This window comes from Macaca fascicularis, chromosome 16, assembly GCF_037993035.2.
Source record: "Macaca fascicularis isolate 582-1 chromosome 16, T2T-MFA8v1.1".
Lineage (NCBI taxonomy): Eukaryota > Metazoa > Chordata > Mammalia > Primates > Cercopithecidae > Macaca > Macaca fascicularis.
Window position 1 is genome coordinate 3,847,404 of NC_088390.1, and position 16,672 is coordinate 3,864,075.

The 16,672-nt window shown below is 49.0% G+C and overlaps 2 protein-coding genes across 19 annotated transcripts in view; both read right to left on the reverse strand.

Moving 5' to 3' along the window:
• ITGAE (integrin subunit alpha E) overlaps window positions 1–1,319 on the reverse strand; it is a 95,667-nt gene extending 94,348 nt beyond the window's left edge. For all 14 annotated transcript variants that reach the window (XR_012425131.1, XR_012425130.1, XR_012425132.1 and 11 more), the window contains exon 1: window positions 1,202–1,319. Coding sequence is in view for 11 of the 14 variants with exons in the window: in XM_065532609.1 (XP_065388681.1) it covers window positions 1,202–1,292 (91 nt within the window). In the remaining 3 variants the exon portion in view is untranslated. The remainder of the gene's footprint in view (window positions 1–1,201) is intronic.
• Window positions 1,320–1,369: 50 nt separating this feature from the next.
• The window catches only part of NCBP3 (nuclear cap binding subunit 3), a 43,847-nt gene continuing 28,544 nt past the window's right edge, over window positions 1,370–16,672 (reverse strand). For 2 of the 5 annotated variants that reach the window (XM_065532613.2, XM_005582533.5), the window contains 4 exons: window positions 16,509–16,663; window positions 14,706–14,867; window positions 13,174–13,336; window positions 11,576–12,709 (listed from right to left, as the gene is read on the reverse strand). In XM_065532613.2, the coding sequence (XP_065388685.1) occupies window positions 12,601–12,709; window positions 13,174–13,336; window positions 14,706–14,867; window positions 16,509–16,663 (589 nt within the window). In that variant the 3' untranslated portion in view covers window positions 11,576–12,600. Of the gene's footprint in view, window positions 2,545–10,185; window positions 10,437–11,575; window positions 12,710–13,173; window positions 13,337–14,705; window positions 14,868–16,508; window positions 16,664–16,672 lie in introns of those variants that run through there. The other 3 variants (XR_010582221.2, XR_010582222.2, XR_010582220.2) reach the window with 3 other exon arrangements.

The following is a 16,672-nucleotide window of genomic DNA, read 5'->3' on the forward strand; positions in this document are numbered from 1 at the left end:
CTATTCTGATGTTCTTGAAATATAAAATATTAGGCCGGGCATGGTAGCTCACGCCTGTAGTCCCAACGCTTTGGGAGGCCGAGGCAGGTCGATCACCTGAGGTCAGGAGTTTGAGACCAGCCTGGTCAACATGGTGAAACCTCGTCTCTACTAAAAATACAAAAATTAGCCGGGCGTGGTGGCACGAACCTGTAATCCCAGCTACTCTGGAGGCTGAGACAGGAGAATTGCTTGCACCTGGGAGGCAGAGGTTGCAGTGAGCCAAGATCCAGCCTGGGCTCCAGCTGGGGCAACAGAGCAAGACTCTGTCTCAAAAAATAAAATGAATATAAAATATTAAAATCTGTCCAAAACCGTAACTTGCTGGTACCCTACACCTTGTGGCCTGCTTCCTGGGTGATCTGGCCCCATGTGGGATGCTAATCCAATTCTCCCGCCAACCTCCTGAGCGGGGGCAGGAGGTCCATGGGAAGTCCGCTCAGATCACCAGGCAGGACCACCCTGGCCTCCCGCCTGGTCTTAGCAGCCTCCAGGGGCTCACCTGACTGTGCTGTCTCATCCCTGGGGGCCCACGAAAGGATTGTGGCTTGGCTTTTGCCCAGAGGCTTCCATGGGACAGTTTAAAGGCTAAAACGGGACCCCCCCCGCCAGGCAGCAGAAGTGCCTCCCCCACCCCACATACCAGTTTTCACCCTGGCCCGACAACACAGGAAGCAGGCTCCCCGCCAACACGCTCGCCCTCTACATACAGACGCTTGCCCCCGGTCTCTCGTCGACACTCTCTCACAGGGTCCGCACCCTCATCAGCCCAACCCCTGCTCTGTCACAGAACGGAGCTCTGCCAGGCGGAGCCTCCATACTCAGAGAACAAACTACAGAGGCGAGCACCTGCCCCAAGTGGGTGCCACGGGGAGAGGGCTTAGGTGGTCGGGGGAGGCTGGCTGGAGAAGGAACCGAGTGGCAGAGCCCTGGAGTCTGAAGGCCCTGGCTGTTAGAACTGTCAACACAAAGCGTCCGCCGCCCTTCCCAACAAGCCTGGGCACCTGACCCACCCAGCAAGACCACTCTCCTGGAGGAGCTCCCACCCTAACCTCTGGCTCGAACTGAGCCCCATCAGACAGACAGTCAAGGCTGTGGTCTGCAGACATCTGGCTGGAGCTGAGGGTACCGCAGCCCCTCAAGGCAGCGGGTGAGGACTTACTGGCCATGCAGAGCAGCGTGTGAACGAGCCACATCCTAGCTGGAGCTGGAGCAGAGGCAGCTGTGTGGGAGCCGAGGCAAGTGAGACACATGGGCCGTGGCCCACTCAGCTTCCCCTCAGCCAGGAGGCCAGGAGGCGGGGACAGAAGCACACACACCAGCAACGACCCACAGGCAGATAGGCACTTTTAATCAGACAGAGACACTCTGGCTCATACACAACCAGCCGTGTGGCTTCCTCAGTTGTGGGCTGGACCCTAGGAGCTTCGGGACCACTGTCAGCCCCACTCTCCCACCCACACTTTGATGGAATGGGGAGCTGAGGTGTGGCCAGGGCCGCAGTTCTGGGTGTCCTCAGCAGAGCCGGAGGTGCAGGAGCAACATGAATCCAGCCTGCCGTCCATATCCCTTTGAGTCGGTCCCTGTCCGGCCTCAGAACCTAGCACCAGACATCTCAGCCCAGCTTCCAGCCCAGGGTCCTCAGTGGTGGTTGCCTCAGCACTGAGACAGGGGTCCTCCTCCCATAGGAAGTGCCCCCCCGAGTCAAAAACTGGGCTCCTGTACCAGCCCATGCACTCAAGACCCTGGGGCTCTGGAGGGCCAGGTGAGTGGAATCACCGCCTCGATTCAACGCTGGCTGCATTCGTCCTCTTTAAAACCACGAGGACAGCATCCTGATGCGGAAACTGACTGAACAGGACTCTGAGTTACCAGAATAACAGAAGTAGTAAAATTCTATCCATCTTCCAACACACCTCTGATCCATCCCAGCATTCCACAGAACACGCCATTGACAGTTTGCGGTCGTATTTAACTGCTGTCAAATCTGTACTGTGTGACCAAGTCTGTGAGATGGACGGAACTGTCTCCTGCTTCCCTGCTCCCCAGGCTGCTGGGAGCGCAGAGTGGTGCCGTCACACAGAACTCTCCGCAGGGATGGAACTGTTCTAGGTCGACACTGTCCAGGACGGTACTTACGAGCCACATATGGTACTAAACCCTTAAAATGTCACCAGAACAACTGATGAACTGAATTTTCTATTTTATTTAATTAAATTTAAAAAGGCAGGCCATTCCAAGTCTCTCTCACATGAGTGTCTGCAGCCCCAGGGAGGGAACTCTGAAAAGTGAATGTGTTAACACAGAGTGGACAATGGTGTTGACTTCATTACTAGATAAAAATCCACGTTATTTTGTTTCTCGCACGGAAAGGTTGCTCGGCTAAGGTTCTGTGAAGATCCGATGACATTTCCAACACTCTGCCTTGTCTGCTTTGCCGACAGAATGCTTATGACTACTAGATCTTGCTCGGTGATGTGAGATTACAAGTCACCGGTTTTCATCCTGCATGAAACAGAAGTTAAACAGCAGGGAAGTTAACCAGCTGTAAAAGCAAAATTCCAGGTCTGGTGGTTTTCCTGCCAGGTCATGATGAAACCATCCTACTTCTGTTGAACCTTGTCCCAGGCGGGGTCGGGACCTGTGGCCCACAGCCTGTCTTCCCAGCGCTTCAGGGCTCGTGCCCTCCTCCCCCGTCACTTCATTCTGAGCTCCAAGGGCACCGGGGAGAGTCACAGGGGTCTCCTCTCCCCAGCACTGGCCTAAAGCGGGAAGAGAGCAGCCCACACTGTGCAGATCCCCGGAAGGGCAGGGCCAGAACCCAGACTGCAGCTCACTGATTCCTGAGAGAAGCCTTTGTGTTTGGAGTGTGAACGGCAGGGTGCCTTGGAGAAGCCAGGAAAAGCTGATGATTGGCTGCCGGACAGGGAGCAGGGCCATTTCTGTACCTTTGCAGACTTCTAGAACGCTGACTCATCCTGCATCCATCCAACATGTATTTATCCAAGCGTCAGTGCCTCTGGTCATGAGACACACAGGGGTCCGCAAAGCCCTGCTGACGGTAGCTGCTCTCCCCACAAACCCAAACTGCACCCCCAAGGTCAGCGGGCTGTGTTGAGTAATGCTCCCCGTCACAGCAGCACCTCGCACAAGGCTGGGTGTTTGGCAAATACGTACATAACCAAAACACACGTGAATGTGGTTTGCCAACTCACGTTAAACAAATATTCCGGGACCAACTCGAGGGACACAACGGAAACTGGACTGTACCCTTCACAAACATCCGTGTCATGAAAGACACAGAAAGGCTGAGGACCTGCTCCAAATGACAGCAGGCTGCGGACAGGATAACTAAAGGCAGCGCCTGATCCTGGATTGGATCCTGGACCAGAAAAACAACGGCTTTCAAAATCGTGATTGGGACGGTTGGCACATCTGAAACTTGAACGACAAATGAGCAACTCTTGGGCCGATCAGAGTATGACACATTTCCCAACTTTGACAGCTGTACCATGGACAAGTGAGAGGCTGTCCCTGTTCTTGGGAAGCGTTCACTAAAACATCTTATGGATAAACGAGCATGATGTATGCAAATAACCCTCAAATGATTCACGGTTCAGAGAGGACAGGAAGAAAAAGGGGTGAGGGAAGAAAGAGGGAATGAATGAAAGAGAAAACGTGGCAAAATGTTCTTTGTGGTACCCTGGAAACTGCTGTGATTTTGAAATGATTTCAAAACAAAGTTTTATGTATTTTTTAATGTTTTTCTTTCCCCCCTTGATACCAGGAAGAATAAAGTTTTTAAAATGGCCAGGTGCGGTTATAGTCACAGTTACTTGAGAGGCTCAAGCTACTTGGGAACACTTGAGCCCAGGAGTTTGAGTCCAATTAGACAACATAGTGTGAACCTGTCTCTTTAAAAAAAAGTTGCAAAAATGTCCACGGATGGAGGAGACGTGCTTGGTGTCAGGTGAAAGGGCTGTCGATCAGGCACGGTGGCTCACGCCTGTAATTCCAGCACTTTGGGAGGCCGAGGTGGGTGGATCGCCTGAGCTCAGGAGTTTGAGACCAGCTTGGGCCACATGGTGAAACCTTGTCTTTACTAAAAATACAAAAAATTAGCCAGGTGTGGCCGCGTGCGCCTGTAGTCCCAGCTTCAGGAGGCTGTGGCAGGAGAATTGCTTGAACCTAGGAGGTGGAGGCTGCAGTGAGCCGAGATTGCACCACTGCACTCCAGCCTGGGCGACAGAGCAAGACTTTGTCTCCAAAAAAAAACAAAAAAAAAACAGAAAGGCCTGCCTGCTGTCTTCAGAGTCAAAAGCACTGAGGCACAGTCTTCAGAGGCAGGAAATGGTTCTATTCCCCCACTTGCCTTCTGAGTCTTAGGAAGCCAGAAAGAGTGACGACATTGCTGAGACCAGAGCCTAGGGCTGCAGAGCAGTGGTACTCACGGCCTTTGACTGAGCGCTCAGTAGGACTGCCCTGCTCAGTGCCAAGGCCTCACACGCGAGCCCTGATCGGAGCCTCTCAGCCACCTACAAGGTCAACCCGATTCCTCAGATGAGGATGCTGCCTCCGAGAGGCCACAGCAGGAAGGAGCAGAGCTGGGACTCCAAACAGGTCTGCTTCCTCCAGAATCACGATTCTGAGCCACCACAAACTCTTCTGCCTTCAGCTCTATTGGTGTGTGAACTTTCTGTTTTTTGAGACGGAGTCTTGCTTTGTCGCCCAGGCTGGAGTGCGGTGGTGCTTTCTCGGCTCACTGCAACCTCTGCCTCCTGGGTTCAAGCGATTCTCCCGCCTCAGCCTCCCCAGCAGCTGGGACTACAGGCACCCGCCACCACACCCGGCTCATTTTTGTATTTGTAGTAGAGACGGGGTTTCACCAGTTGGCCAGGCTGGTCTCAAACTCCTGACATCAGATGATCCCCTGCCTTGGCCTCCCAAAGTGCTGAGATTACAGGCGTGAGCCACTGTGCCCAGCTAGGTGGTGTGTAAACTTTAAAAAAGCAGAGATTTCTTCCCACAAATGCAGACTGGGATCTCCACATGGCCAGGTGCTGTGGACTGAACTGTAAATGCCCTCCAAATGCAGACTGGGATCTCCACATGACCAGGTGCTGTGGACTGAACTGTAAATGCCCTCCAAATGCAGACTGGGATCTCCACATGGCCAGGTGCTGTGGACTGAACTGTAAATGCCCTCCAAATGCAGACTGGGATCCCCACATGGCCAGGTGCTGTGGACTGAACTGTAAATGCCCTCCAAATGCAGACTGGGATCTCCACATGGCCAGGTGCTGTGGACTGAACTGTAAATGCCCTCCAAATGCATATGTTGAAGCCCTAACCCGCCATGTGGCTCTTCTTGGAGATACGGCTTTTAGGAAGTAATTAAGGTTAAATGAGATCATAATCCAGTAAGAGTGGTGGCCTTACAAGGGCCGTGTGCAGGCACCAAGAAAAGCCTACGTGAGTAAGACAGCAAGAGGGTGCCCACCATGTTGGCATCCTCTGGCCTCAGATCTGTGGGGGACTGAGGGGGTGATGGGACAGGGAGAGAACAAGGAGTGGATTCTCTTGTCTTTTCTTAGAACTAAGTGTCTGGGAGTGGGAGGGCTGCACTGGGTGCTGGGACCAAGGGTACAGGGGCTTGGATCTCTTGTTTACAAGCCCCTACTTCTTTCCTGCTGTCTAACCCATACTCCTGAAACCCCTGATGCTCCCTGGAAAGGAGAGCAAGGGTCCTCAAACACACATTAGCACTAGAAGGAAACTGGAGCTCATCCCAGTTGAGCCCTCCATTTGACAGACAGGGAAGCTGAGGCCCAGGGAGGTGAGGGGACTTGCTCTGTCTTTCCAATTGAGTATGTGGGGCAGAAGGAGTCCCAGGGTCCCGGCCCCAGCTGCCGTCCTATTTGACTTTCCCCAACAGGCATTCTACCTGAGCTAAAAGATGCTGCCTCCCTCTCACAGGCCCTCTGAGGAGAAGATGGCCATTATCACAGGATTGAAAACTACCACGAAAATCCTAGGAAGGGAAAGGAAGATGAGAATTCTTTTTTTTTGAGACGGAGTCTCACTCTGTCACCCAGGCTGGAGTGCAGTGGCGCAATCTTGGTTCACTGCAACCTCTGCCTCCCGGGTTCAAGTAATTCTCCTGTCTCAGCCTCCCAAGTAGCTGGGACTACAGGTGCCCGCCACCATGCCCAGCTAATTTTTGTATTTCTAGTAGAGACGGGGTTTCAGCATGTTAGTCAGGCTGGTCTCGAACTCCTGACCTCAGGTGATCCACCCACCTCGGCCTCCCAAAGTCCTGGGATTACAGGCAGGAGCCACCGCGCCCCGCCTGATAATTCTCTTCTGCCACTGGTGTGGGCCTCTCGACCTCGCTAACCTACGCCGGCCCAGAGGTGAGGGTGACAATTTGAGGTAACACAAAGTCTCAACTATTTAAGAATCTGGTCATCCAGAGAGGGCCCCTGGAATTGCTCAAATGAACAGGTAAGAATCCCGAAGCAGGGTACTGACCTTGGTAGGCGAAATACAACCTGTACTCTCGAGTGTTATTGACAATACAGCAAAATTCCACGTTGATGCCTCACAACTACTTAAAACAGGCTTTTTGAAGCAGCATTTCCCTAACCACTCCCAGTAACAAAGTTCTGTGAAATGTTCAGAGAGTTTCATCGGAAAAAAAAAAAAAAAAAGGAAAAAAAGCTACAATATTTCTTCTTCTAAGATTTATTTTATAAACACGTAAGAAAAGTTCTAGATATTTATTGCGGGTCTGGTGATGCAGTAACAATCTGGCTTGACGCAAGTGTGCCATTCTCAGTATCAAAAGCATTCTCTTCTTTTAGTTCGTAAAAGAAAAAAACATGGTTTAACTTCTAATTATTAACTTCTTGTTATTATAAGGTTTAAAAGCAATTACTGGACTTAGGTATCAAACTTATTTGTGTAGCAACTAATTCACCCGTGAAGCCAGAGTTTGCCGTGGCTTCACAGCAAATTTTGACTTAAATCTAAAGTGCGTGTTAGCATCTCACCATCACTTAATGCTTCGAGTGAGAAGTTTGAGGAATGCTGCTTTAGGCAAAACAGCCACTGCAGGAATGAGCTCTGTTCTTTTCACCTGCTCTGGACTGCCGTCACTTTCCTCACCAACAGGACCACAGGCTTCAGAACTGGCTCAGCCGTCCTTCTTTGGGGCCTACTGCCTGCCTGCCAGCTTCCTCTACGTCTATCCTGGGACAGATGAATCCTTTTCTAAAACACATTTTGGACTATCTGCATGATTCCCTAGCAAACGCTTTAGAGAGCCTGGTCAGCTTCAGCTCCGACATGGCCGTATCATTAAAATGTGAAGTTTACTCAGGTCTATTTAATGAGATTTTTTTTTCTTATACAAGCATATGCACCTCTGAATAATTAATCGTCCCTTTTTCGAATCTGGGGCTCTCATCTAGAATCAGACTAACCCGCAGACAGTGATGCCGGAGCTGGGCTGCGTTACCACAGTTCATTCAGTTACCAAACACTCTCGCAGCACTGCTCACTCTGGGCTGGCCTGACGGAAGCATACGGAGACACCACCACAAAGAACCTGGCTCATCAGGAGCTTGCTTACCGGCTAGAAAGGAAAATACAACATGAAAATAAAGCATTGTACGCACATGGCAGAAAAATGACTAGCCTGTCAGTGGGCCCCAGAGCCTCAGAGGATGGAGCCATTCCTGAGGCTGGAGGGTTTTACAGATTCATCCCATCTTTACACAAGACCTGCTGGATGCCAGGCACGCTGGCAGGCACCGGGGAAAGCCCAGTGAACAAGCAGACATGGTCCCTGCTCGCACGGAGCTTACAGTCTAGCAAGACAAACTCGGAACAAGAAATCACAGTCCAGTGTAGAGGTGTGCGGGGTTACAGGGTACAGTGATGGGGCATTATACACACATTTCACTTAAACACAATGGTATGTGTCTGAAAAACTTTGTAAAAAAGAAAAACAAATCAGTTGTTTGGGCCATTCCGCTGGCCCCTCCTTCACTCCGTGGGCACGGACAGGAGGGCGGGCGCGGGCAAGCTCACGCCTCTGCTGCCCCTGCGGCCTGCCTCGCTTCCCAAGCTCCCCAAAAGTGGCCTTCTCGCCTAAGTGTGCTTCTAACACCTAAATACAAGTGGTTTTTGCACAACTCAGCCCTAACTGCAGGCCAGTCACTTCACCTGGTACTCATCCAAACAGTAATCTGTTCCCACATGGGCAAGAAATGACTACATGGGACCTCGAGATGTTGGTCTTCAACATGGCACCTTCCTTAGATTTCTAAGAGGAATTTCAGTTACCCTCCATTTTCACCTTAGACACTGACCTTAGAACTGAATCCTGGAGAGAGCCAAGACTCTTCTGCGGCAGCGCCATGGGACACAGAGAAGGAGCCTAGACCCTGGCTCTGGAAGCTGGGGATTGCCTCCTAGGAGGGGCCCTAAGACCCTAAGTTGGTGAGGGGAACATTGAGGCGGGAGGGGGAGAAGCCTGGGGGGAAGTATTTCGCTGGAGGTAGAAACAGTTCTGTGCACAGTCTGGAGGGCTAGTGAGATCGAGATGCATTCAGGGAACTGGTGAGCAGAGGGCAGGGGAGATGGGGAGAACAGGCCAGGGACACTGCCAGAGGACAGACCTTGGCGAGCCTTATAAAAAGCTATCAAAAAGGGTGGAATTGATGTGTGTACGTATTTTTTGAGACAGGTCTTGCTCTGCTGCCCAGGCTGGAGTGCAGTGGCTTAATCATAGCTCACTGCAGCCTTGAATTCCTGGGCTCATGCGGTCGGGAGTGTGGAATTTCTTCTCAGTGCAATAGTGAAGCTTTGGAAAAGTTTCACGCAGAAGAATAATCGAAGCAGATTTATATTTAAGAAAGTTCATCCTGAAGCATGTGAAAAGGTGCCCAACATCATCAGTCACTAGGGAAATACAAATAAAAAACCACAATGAGGGCCAGGCGTGGTGGCTCATGCCTGTAATCCCAGCACTTTGGGAGGGCGAGGCAGGAGGATCACTCGAGGCCACCAGCGTGAGACCAGCCTGGGCAACATAATGAGACCCCATCTGTACAAAATGTATTTTAAAAAGAAAAAATAAAAATAAAAAACTACAATGAGGTACCACTTCACACCAGAAAACAGTGAGTGTTGGTGGACATGTGGAGAAACTGGAGTCCTCACACACTGCTGGTGGGAATGGACAATGGAAAATGACGCCACTGCCTGGAAAAGCCTCCTGGCGCCTCCTCCAAAGGTTAAAGGTGATCAGGACCCAGCCACTCCACTCCTAGGCATAAACCCAAGAGTCATGAAAACACCTGTCCATGCAAAAACTTGTATGGGAATGTTCACAGCAACATTATTCATCATAGCCAAAAAGTAGGGCCAGGTGCGGGGGCTCACACCTGTAATCCCAGCACTTTGGGAGGACGAGGTAGGCGGATCACCTGAGGTCAGGAGTTCAAGACCAGCCTGACCAACATGGTGAAACCCCGTCTCTACTAAAAATACAAAAAATTAGCCAGGCGTGGTGGCACGTGCCTGTAATCCCAGCCACTCTGGAGGCTGAGGCAGGAGAATCGCTTGAACCCCGGAGGCGGAGGTTGCAGTGAGCTGAGATTATGCATTACAGCCTGGGCAACAAGAGCGAAACTCTGTCTCAAAAATAAATAAAAAAATAAAAATATATATATGTATATATAATATATATATCCCAAAAGTAGAAACTCAAATGCCCATTAACCAGTAAGTGGATTAAAAAAAAAGTGGCGTACCCATAAAATGGACTATTATTCGTTAATTTTTGAAAACGAAATACTGATACATGCTATGTGACAGGGGTGAACCCCAAAAATATGTGAAGAAGCCAGTCACAAATAGACACATAGTATATGATCCCATTTATACGAACTGTCCAGAACAGGCAAATCCAGAGAGAGAGAAGGAAGATCAGTGGTGGCCAGAGGCTAAGAGGGAAGACGGAATAGGGAGCGCTGCTAATGGGCTCAGGGTTTCTCTGGGTGATAAAAATGTTTTACAATTGATAGCAGTGCTGGTGCACAACTCTGTAAATATACTGAAAGCGACTGAAGTGTACACTTTTAATGGCTGAACTGTATGCAAATTTTATCTTAATTAAGCTGGTAACAACAACAAAGGTTCGTCCCGGCTGCGGTGTGCAGAACGGAGAAAGGGCAGAGACCAGTGAAGAGGCTGCTGTACAAGTGCAGCTGGAAAGGACAGTGGCTGAAGTACGGGGAGGGGTTCACAGGATCAGACTACAAGGGGGCCAGAGAAGGAGACTCCATCCTGCGGTGGACGCCACAAGTTCTCCTGGGTACCTGGTAACTCTCCAGAGAGGAGAGTGGGAAACAAATGAGGTATCTGCAATTACCATCAAGCAGCAAACATGGATTTAAAATCTCCTACCTATGAGACTAACAGGGATACACAAAGTGGGTAGCCCTGTGCCCACATGTGTGGGGAGCGTCCAGGGTAAAAGCACGCCCAGCTGCCTGCCAGAGGCCTGTCCTGACTATCCATTCTCACTCCGAAACGCCAAAGAAAAGGCCTCGTCATTCAGGACACACTCAAGATGTTGCAAGATCTGAGTGACTGAGAGTGGGCTGAAGGGTTAGAGAGGCTAATAAGGCCAGTAACTCCGAGAAGTAAAATCGTCAAACCTGCCTTTCCGGGTTCTCTCTGTGTGTCTGTGAAAACTGGAGGCTACTCAAGTGTGTATTTTTCTTGGTTAGATCAAAGACCCAGTTTTGACTGCACACCACCTCCTTCCAGAATGTCTTTGCTGATCTCCAGCAAGAGACTGGTGAGTGCTGAAAGGCCATGGAACAAATGGGCCTGAGCTGCTGGTGGAAAACCAAAAGCAAAGTCTGTGAAGGGGCATATTCTAAACCCTGCAGAGGCCATGCCAGCTGGGACCCTGACCACAAGACATCTCTGCCCCATTGCAGAGACTGCTGGGATGGGAAAAGCCCCTGTCCACACCTCATGCTCGCTCTCAGTTGTCTCCTCGGCGCTTCCTCCAGCCACCTGCAATAGAAATTCACGCAGGCCAGCCCACCGCCATCACAGCTTGGGAAGAATAAACCGCCACTGAGACGCACCAACAAAGCCAGGAATTCTGGTACCAGCTCACTCAACTGCTAGATGGGAAAACTGAGGCCCAGGTCCATAGCACAGAGCCAGGGGTTGGCATCCAGGTCTCTGATTCTCAGACCCCCGCACTTCTCACTCTACCAACTCCCCAACCCCTGACCCTTCTTAAGAACCTGGCTCTCAGCCGTGTGCTTCACAGGGAAAGGAAAGCTGAGGAATCTCAGATGCCTTAAGTCTCAACTGGCGGAGAAACCAGAACCATCTCTCTCCTAGAATCCTATTAGGAAGCTGAAATATATCACAGTTATATGCTCTAATACTCTAAAGGGAGGGAGAAAAAGCAGGTTAATCAACAAAATATGGGACAATACAGTTTTTGTTGCAGCTCTCAAATCTTGCAGCCCTTTTACTTCCTTTATTAATAACAGTGTTCTGCATTCATTCGTGCCACAGTGTAATCAACTATCAATGCGACCATTAGCTCGGCCACAAGTACAGATCGCCAGGATCCAGGCTGCACTGTGTGCGGAACAGCCCAGGCAGGTGAAGAGTTGTGACATCGCAAAAAGGCCCACGGCTTACGACCAGCTCTAACTCTCATGTTCCAGCAAACCGAAGCGAAACACTGTTTCTCAAAACTGCAGAGGAATACAAAATTAAATACTACAAAACAAAAATCAGACAGCAAGAAGAAACAATCTACCTCCTCCTAATGGTAAAATAATCTGAAAGGAGCTTAAAAATAAATGAACTAAAATTTTCATAACTATTATCTTTTCTGCCAAGTTTTAGGATGTCTTCAGGTGCCACAACTTGGGGACAGAAAGAATAAATATCAATGTATCAACTTCTAGAGTGATAATAAACAACAGGATCCATCTCAGATGGATGGATTTTTTTCCTACTGGAGCCAAAAAGCAAGCTGAGCTCTATGTACAACAGACAGGCTATACAACTAGAAGCATTTAAAAATAATAATACTCCTCTCTCTGCCTTCTTCCAAAGAATAGAATATATATTTAACAGCACAAAAGAAGACACCACTCAAGCTTCCCCTTTAGCCAACAGGAAGAACTTCCACATATAAAAATTAAAAATTTAAACTTTCAAATCATTTGTGTTTTAAACATAATACAGACTTAAAAATTCTTTAACATTAACCCATAATCCCACCCCCAGCACAAAAATCAACCCCAATTCCAGACGTCACAGTTTTTTGTTCCTAAAAATCCCACAGCACTGAACTTGATCTTCACATCAAGCTGACAGCAAGTAAGAGGCCCATGACATGAGCAATCCCCGAGGGAAGAACGGAAGCACAGTCAATGCTGCAGCTCTTATCTACCTGGGCGGCACTGGTGCACCTCTGAGGTCAGGTCGGTGAGATTCGCCCCCACACTAGGGTCCCGGAAGGGTGAGCTGGCCGCTTCCCTCCTCTTCCCCCTCGAAGGATGTCCAATAAGCACCTGGGAATTGACTTTTCTTGGGAAAAGGGTGCTGGTAACAGCTGTCAGGGCCAAGGCAATAGTGAGAAGTTCAGTTCTCTGCTCTTTGGATGAACTGTGTAAAACATTTCTTTTAAAAGACACAATGTTAAAAATATTAAGAAAAATGTCTACAAAATCTGGAGGGCTGCCTTTTTCTCAAAGGGTAAAGCCTGTGGGGTGATGGGAAAGGAATCGAGGGCCCAGAACTACAACTCTGCAGCGAAAGATAGAGACGCCCTTGAAAATGTGTCCCATTCTTAAGACGTCTTGCCGAAGTAGCAAGAGCTGAGAGGGTGACTGTGTGAGCAGGAGCGAGAGGGCGCCAGCTCCTGCGGGGGAGGTTCCTACTGCGCGCCCCACCCTGTGCAAGAAGGTCAGGTTTTAGGGCAGTTGCCATAGGCCCCAGGGGCATCAGGACTCTGCCTCTGAACCAGAGCTGCTTTCCCGACTAACTTCAATCTGGAGAGATGGTAAGTTATCTAACCGGCTCTTCTTTTGGCGAGACTGCTCTTTCTCCTTAATCAGAGCCCCCCACGCCCTTTGCAGCTCGGAGTCGTCTTCCTCAGCGCCAGGTGCCCTGTGATCCACTTTCTTCGTATTCTTTTCTTTGGTCTTGGGTGCAGATCCTAGGCGAGTCCATAAATTACCTGTTTGGATGAGATGGCATTTCACTTTCACAGTCAGCACTAAGAACCAGGGTGGTACTGAGGGGGCAGTGGCACTGCCAACACCTGCTGTGCAGGAAACGCCATCACAGTGCAGCTTTGGGTAGGTAAAATCTCATTTCCTGGGCCGCAGCCCCTGGCCTGCAAACAGAAGGGTCTGGACCCAGCAGGGGATTCTCACCGTGGGGGACAGGTCAGGTCCCTCCCTGTCACCAGGCACATCAGAATCACCTGAGAGGCTGTTTCTTCCTACTCCTGCCCTTCCCTGCTGAGATACCACCCGGTGTGCCAATCCATTCTGCCAGGAGTAGGCCATTCCCAGCTCCTTTCCAGCTTCAACATTCTACAAATCGATGGGCCTACTATACTGTAACATTTCAGAAATTCTGCCCACCATCCATTACTTTTTGAAATATATTTCATGAAAATTGAACAACAGAGAAATATGTGTTTAGAATTTGGTGGATAGCCACATTATAAGGCAATTAAAAGTTGTTTTTGTTTTTGTTTTCGAGACAAGGTCTTGCTCTGTTGCCCAGGCTGAAGTGCGGTGGTGCTGGCACCCACCACCACGCCCGGCTAAGTTTTGTGTTTTTTTTTGTTTTTTTTGTTTTTTTTTTTTTTGAGACGGAGTCTTGCTCTGTCACCCAGGCTGGAGTGCAGTGGCCGGATCTCAGCTCACTGCAAGCTCCACCTCCCGGGTTTACGCCATTCTCCTGCCTCAGCCTCCCGAGTAGCTGGGACTACAGGCACCCGCCACCGCGCCCGGCTAGTTTTTTGTATTTTTAGTAGAGACGGGGTTTCACCGTGTTAGCCAGGATGGTCTCGATCTCCTGACCTCGTGATCCGCCCGTCTCGGCCTCCCAAAGTGCTGGGATTACAGGCTTGAGCCACCGCGCCCGGCCAAGTTTTATGTTTTTAGTAGAGACAGGGTTTCGCCATGTTGGTTAGGCTGGTCTCGGCCTCCCAAAGTGCTGGGATTACAGGTGTGAGCCACCGTGCTGGGCCTAAAAGTTTTATTTATAAAGTTTATAAAATGTGGCAAACAACTACGATAAAATGCTATGTGAAAAAAGTAGGACTTGTATGTGGACAAAGACCAGAATAGCTCACATGAAACTAAAAAGATGTGTGCCAAGCAGAAAGAACCAGGAGTGTGCTATTTTTTCCTATGTTCTAAGCATTCCTTACTGTTGAGATGATGCTGATGCTGATACTGATGATAACTATAATGGAAAAGGAATAATCACTTATGTTTGTCATGGGCTGTTTCTTGCCGTCTGCTCCAATACACCCATTGTCCTCTGCTCTCACTGAATCCCCATTCCCATCGGTTTTAAGTGTTACCAACCTGATTTCTTCTCCCGAGTATCGGCGTAGAGGCCTTTAATATCTTGCCTGGGAACACCGAGCCTACTATGCACATCAGAAGAGGGCTCTCTCCGAACGACTGGGTTACTACTAAAAGCCTTTTCCGGAGAATATGGTCTTTTTCCTAATCGCTGGCGTATATCTGAAAAAAGAGAAGAATTGCACCAGTGACCATGTGTGTGCTTTATGCTCAGAACCAGCCGCCTGAGACCTCTACAGGATCTGGCACTAACCCCTGCCCTGCCCCCCAAGTGAGGACACAGGACCTGACAATCAGGCTGCTACGTAGTCTTCCTTTGTAGTCAGTATGGATATCCCTAGGAAAATTCGGACATAGGGGCTGTCAGAGGAAAAAACCTCAACTGACTGCTCCAGAACTAAATTTCTGAAGAAACAACCATTTTTTTTTTAAAGCAGAATCAAGCAGACTAAATAATTTACAAAAGTTTCAGCAAACAAAAAATCCCGTGAGCTCCCGGAAAGCGGAAGGCACAATCTTTGAACATATAAGTAGTTTCCAATAAACGTATTACATTTACCCAGTAAATACAAAGAGACTGGAAAAAGCAAAGGATCCCTCAATCCCCCCAGAAATCTGCCTGTCCTCTGGGGTTCCCTCTCACAACGACAGCAACAACAGAAACACACTCATTGGCAAGGCCCTGTGCCGAGGCCTCCTCTCACTTTAGCTTCTCTCGGAGAGCAGCACCCTGTTCTCTCCGGTCACTGAGGCCTGAGCTCCTTTCCTCCAACGCTTCCTAGCACTGAGTCTTCCTTCACAAGACTTCCTGTTCTTTATCCATTCTGTCTCCACCGACCTAGTTCAGGCTCGTTACTTTTTTAACTCTCTACCCCACCCCACTGCACCCTCAAGTTATCTTTCTAAAACAGATATAAGATCAGGTTACCTCCCACGTAAAAAAAAATCAGGTTTGCCAACAGAGATCCTACCCTCCCCAAAGCCTGGCTCTAACGCTACTTTCACTGAGAAACCTTTCGCAATTTCCCTAGTAGATCTATGGTGGCTCTGCGTCTCCTCCAAAGGCTTCTGACATTCCTAGCACCTAGCCCAGGGTCTGGCACATAGCAGATACGGCTGAAGACCTGCGGAATCAGTGTTTGAACATACAAATGATCTAGTTCAAACTCTTAACCATTCAGACAACCACCCAACTTAATTTCTATTATTCCTGGATATAAAGTATACCAGTGTCATAGAGTCAAATATGGTCGGCCCTCCTCATCCATGGGTTCCACATCTATAGATTCAACCAACTGCTGATTGAATACATTTGGGGGAAAAAAATAAAACATAACAGTACAGCAAAAAATAATACAAATTTTACAAAATACAGGATAAGAATTTATACTGTATTAGGTATTATAAATAATCTAGAGATGACTTAAAGTATATGAGAAGATGTGTGTAGGTTATATGCAGATAATATGTCACTTTATATGAGGGACTTAAGCATCAATGGATTTTGGTATCTGCAGATTTTGGTATCTGTAGGGGAGTGGGGAGGGGGTCCTAGAAGCAATCCCCCAGAGATACCAAGGAATAACTAATTATTTGGAATGAAAATATTTAAAGCTAGTTTTTCAGAAGTCTGATTATTTTTCATCTCCTAAATTTCCAACACCTAGCCCACAATTTAGACGTGATGAACCAGGACAGCTACATCAGTTCACAGATTGCATGTTTTACTCAGGGACCTATCTCTGCCCCAGTCTGCTTTCTGGAGCTCAGAATCCAGCCAGGAATCCAAGAGAAGAACAGTACCTGATTTAGTACTGCTGACTGGTGGCCGCGGACGGGAGTGCTGACGCTTCTCATCTAGTAGATGTCGGACATCTGCAAATTTCTCAGGTGGTAATTTGTTACCAATTCGGTTTTTGATATTGCTTGAAGATACACTATCTGCCCTCATGGAGTTCCTTTAAAAA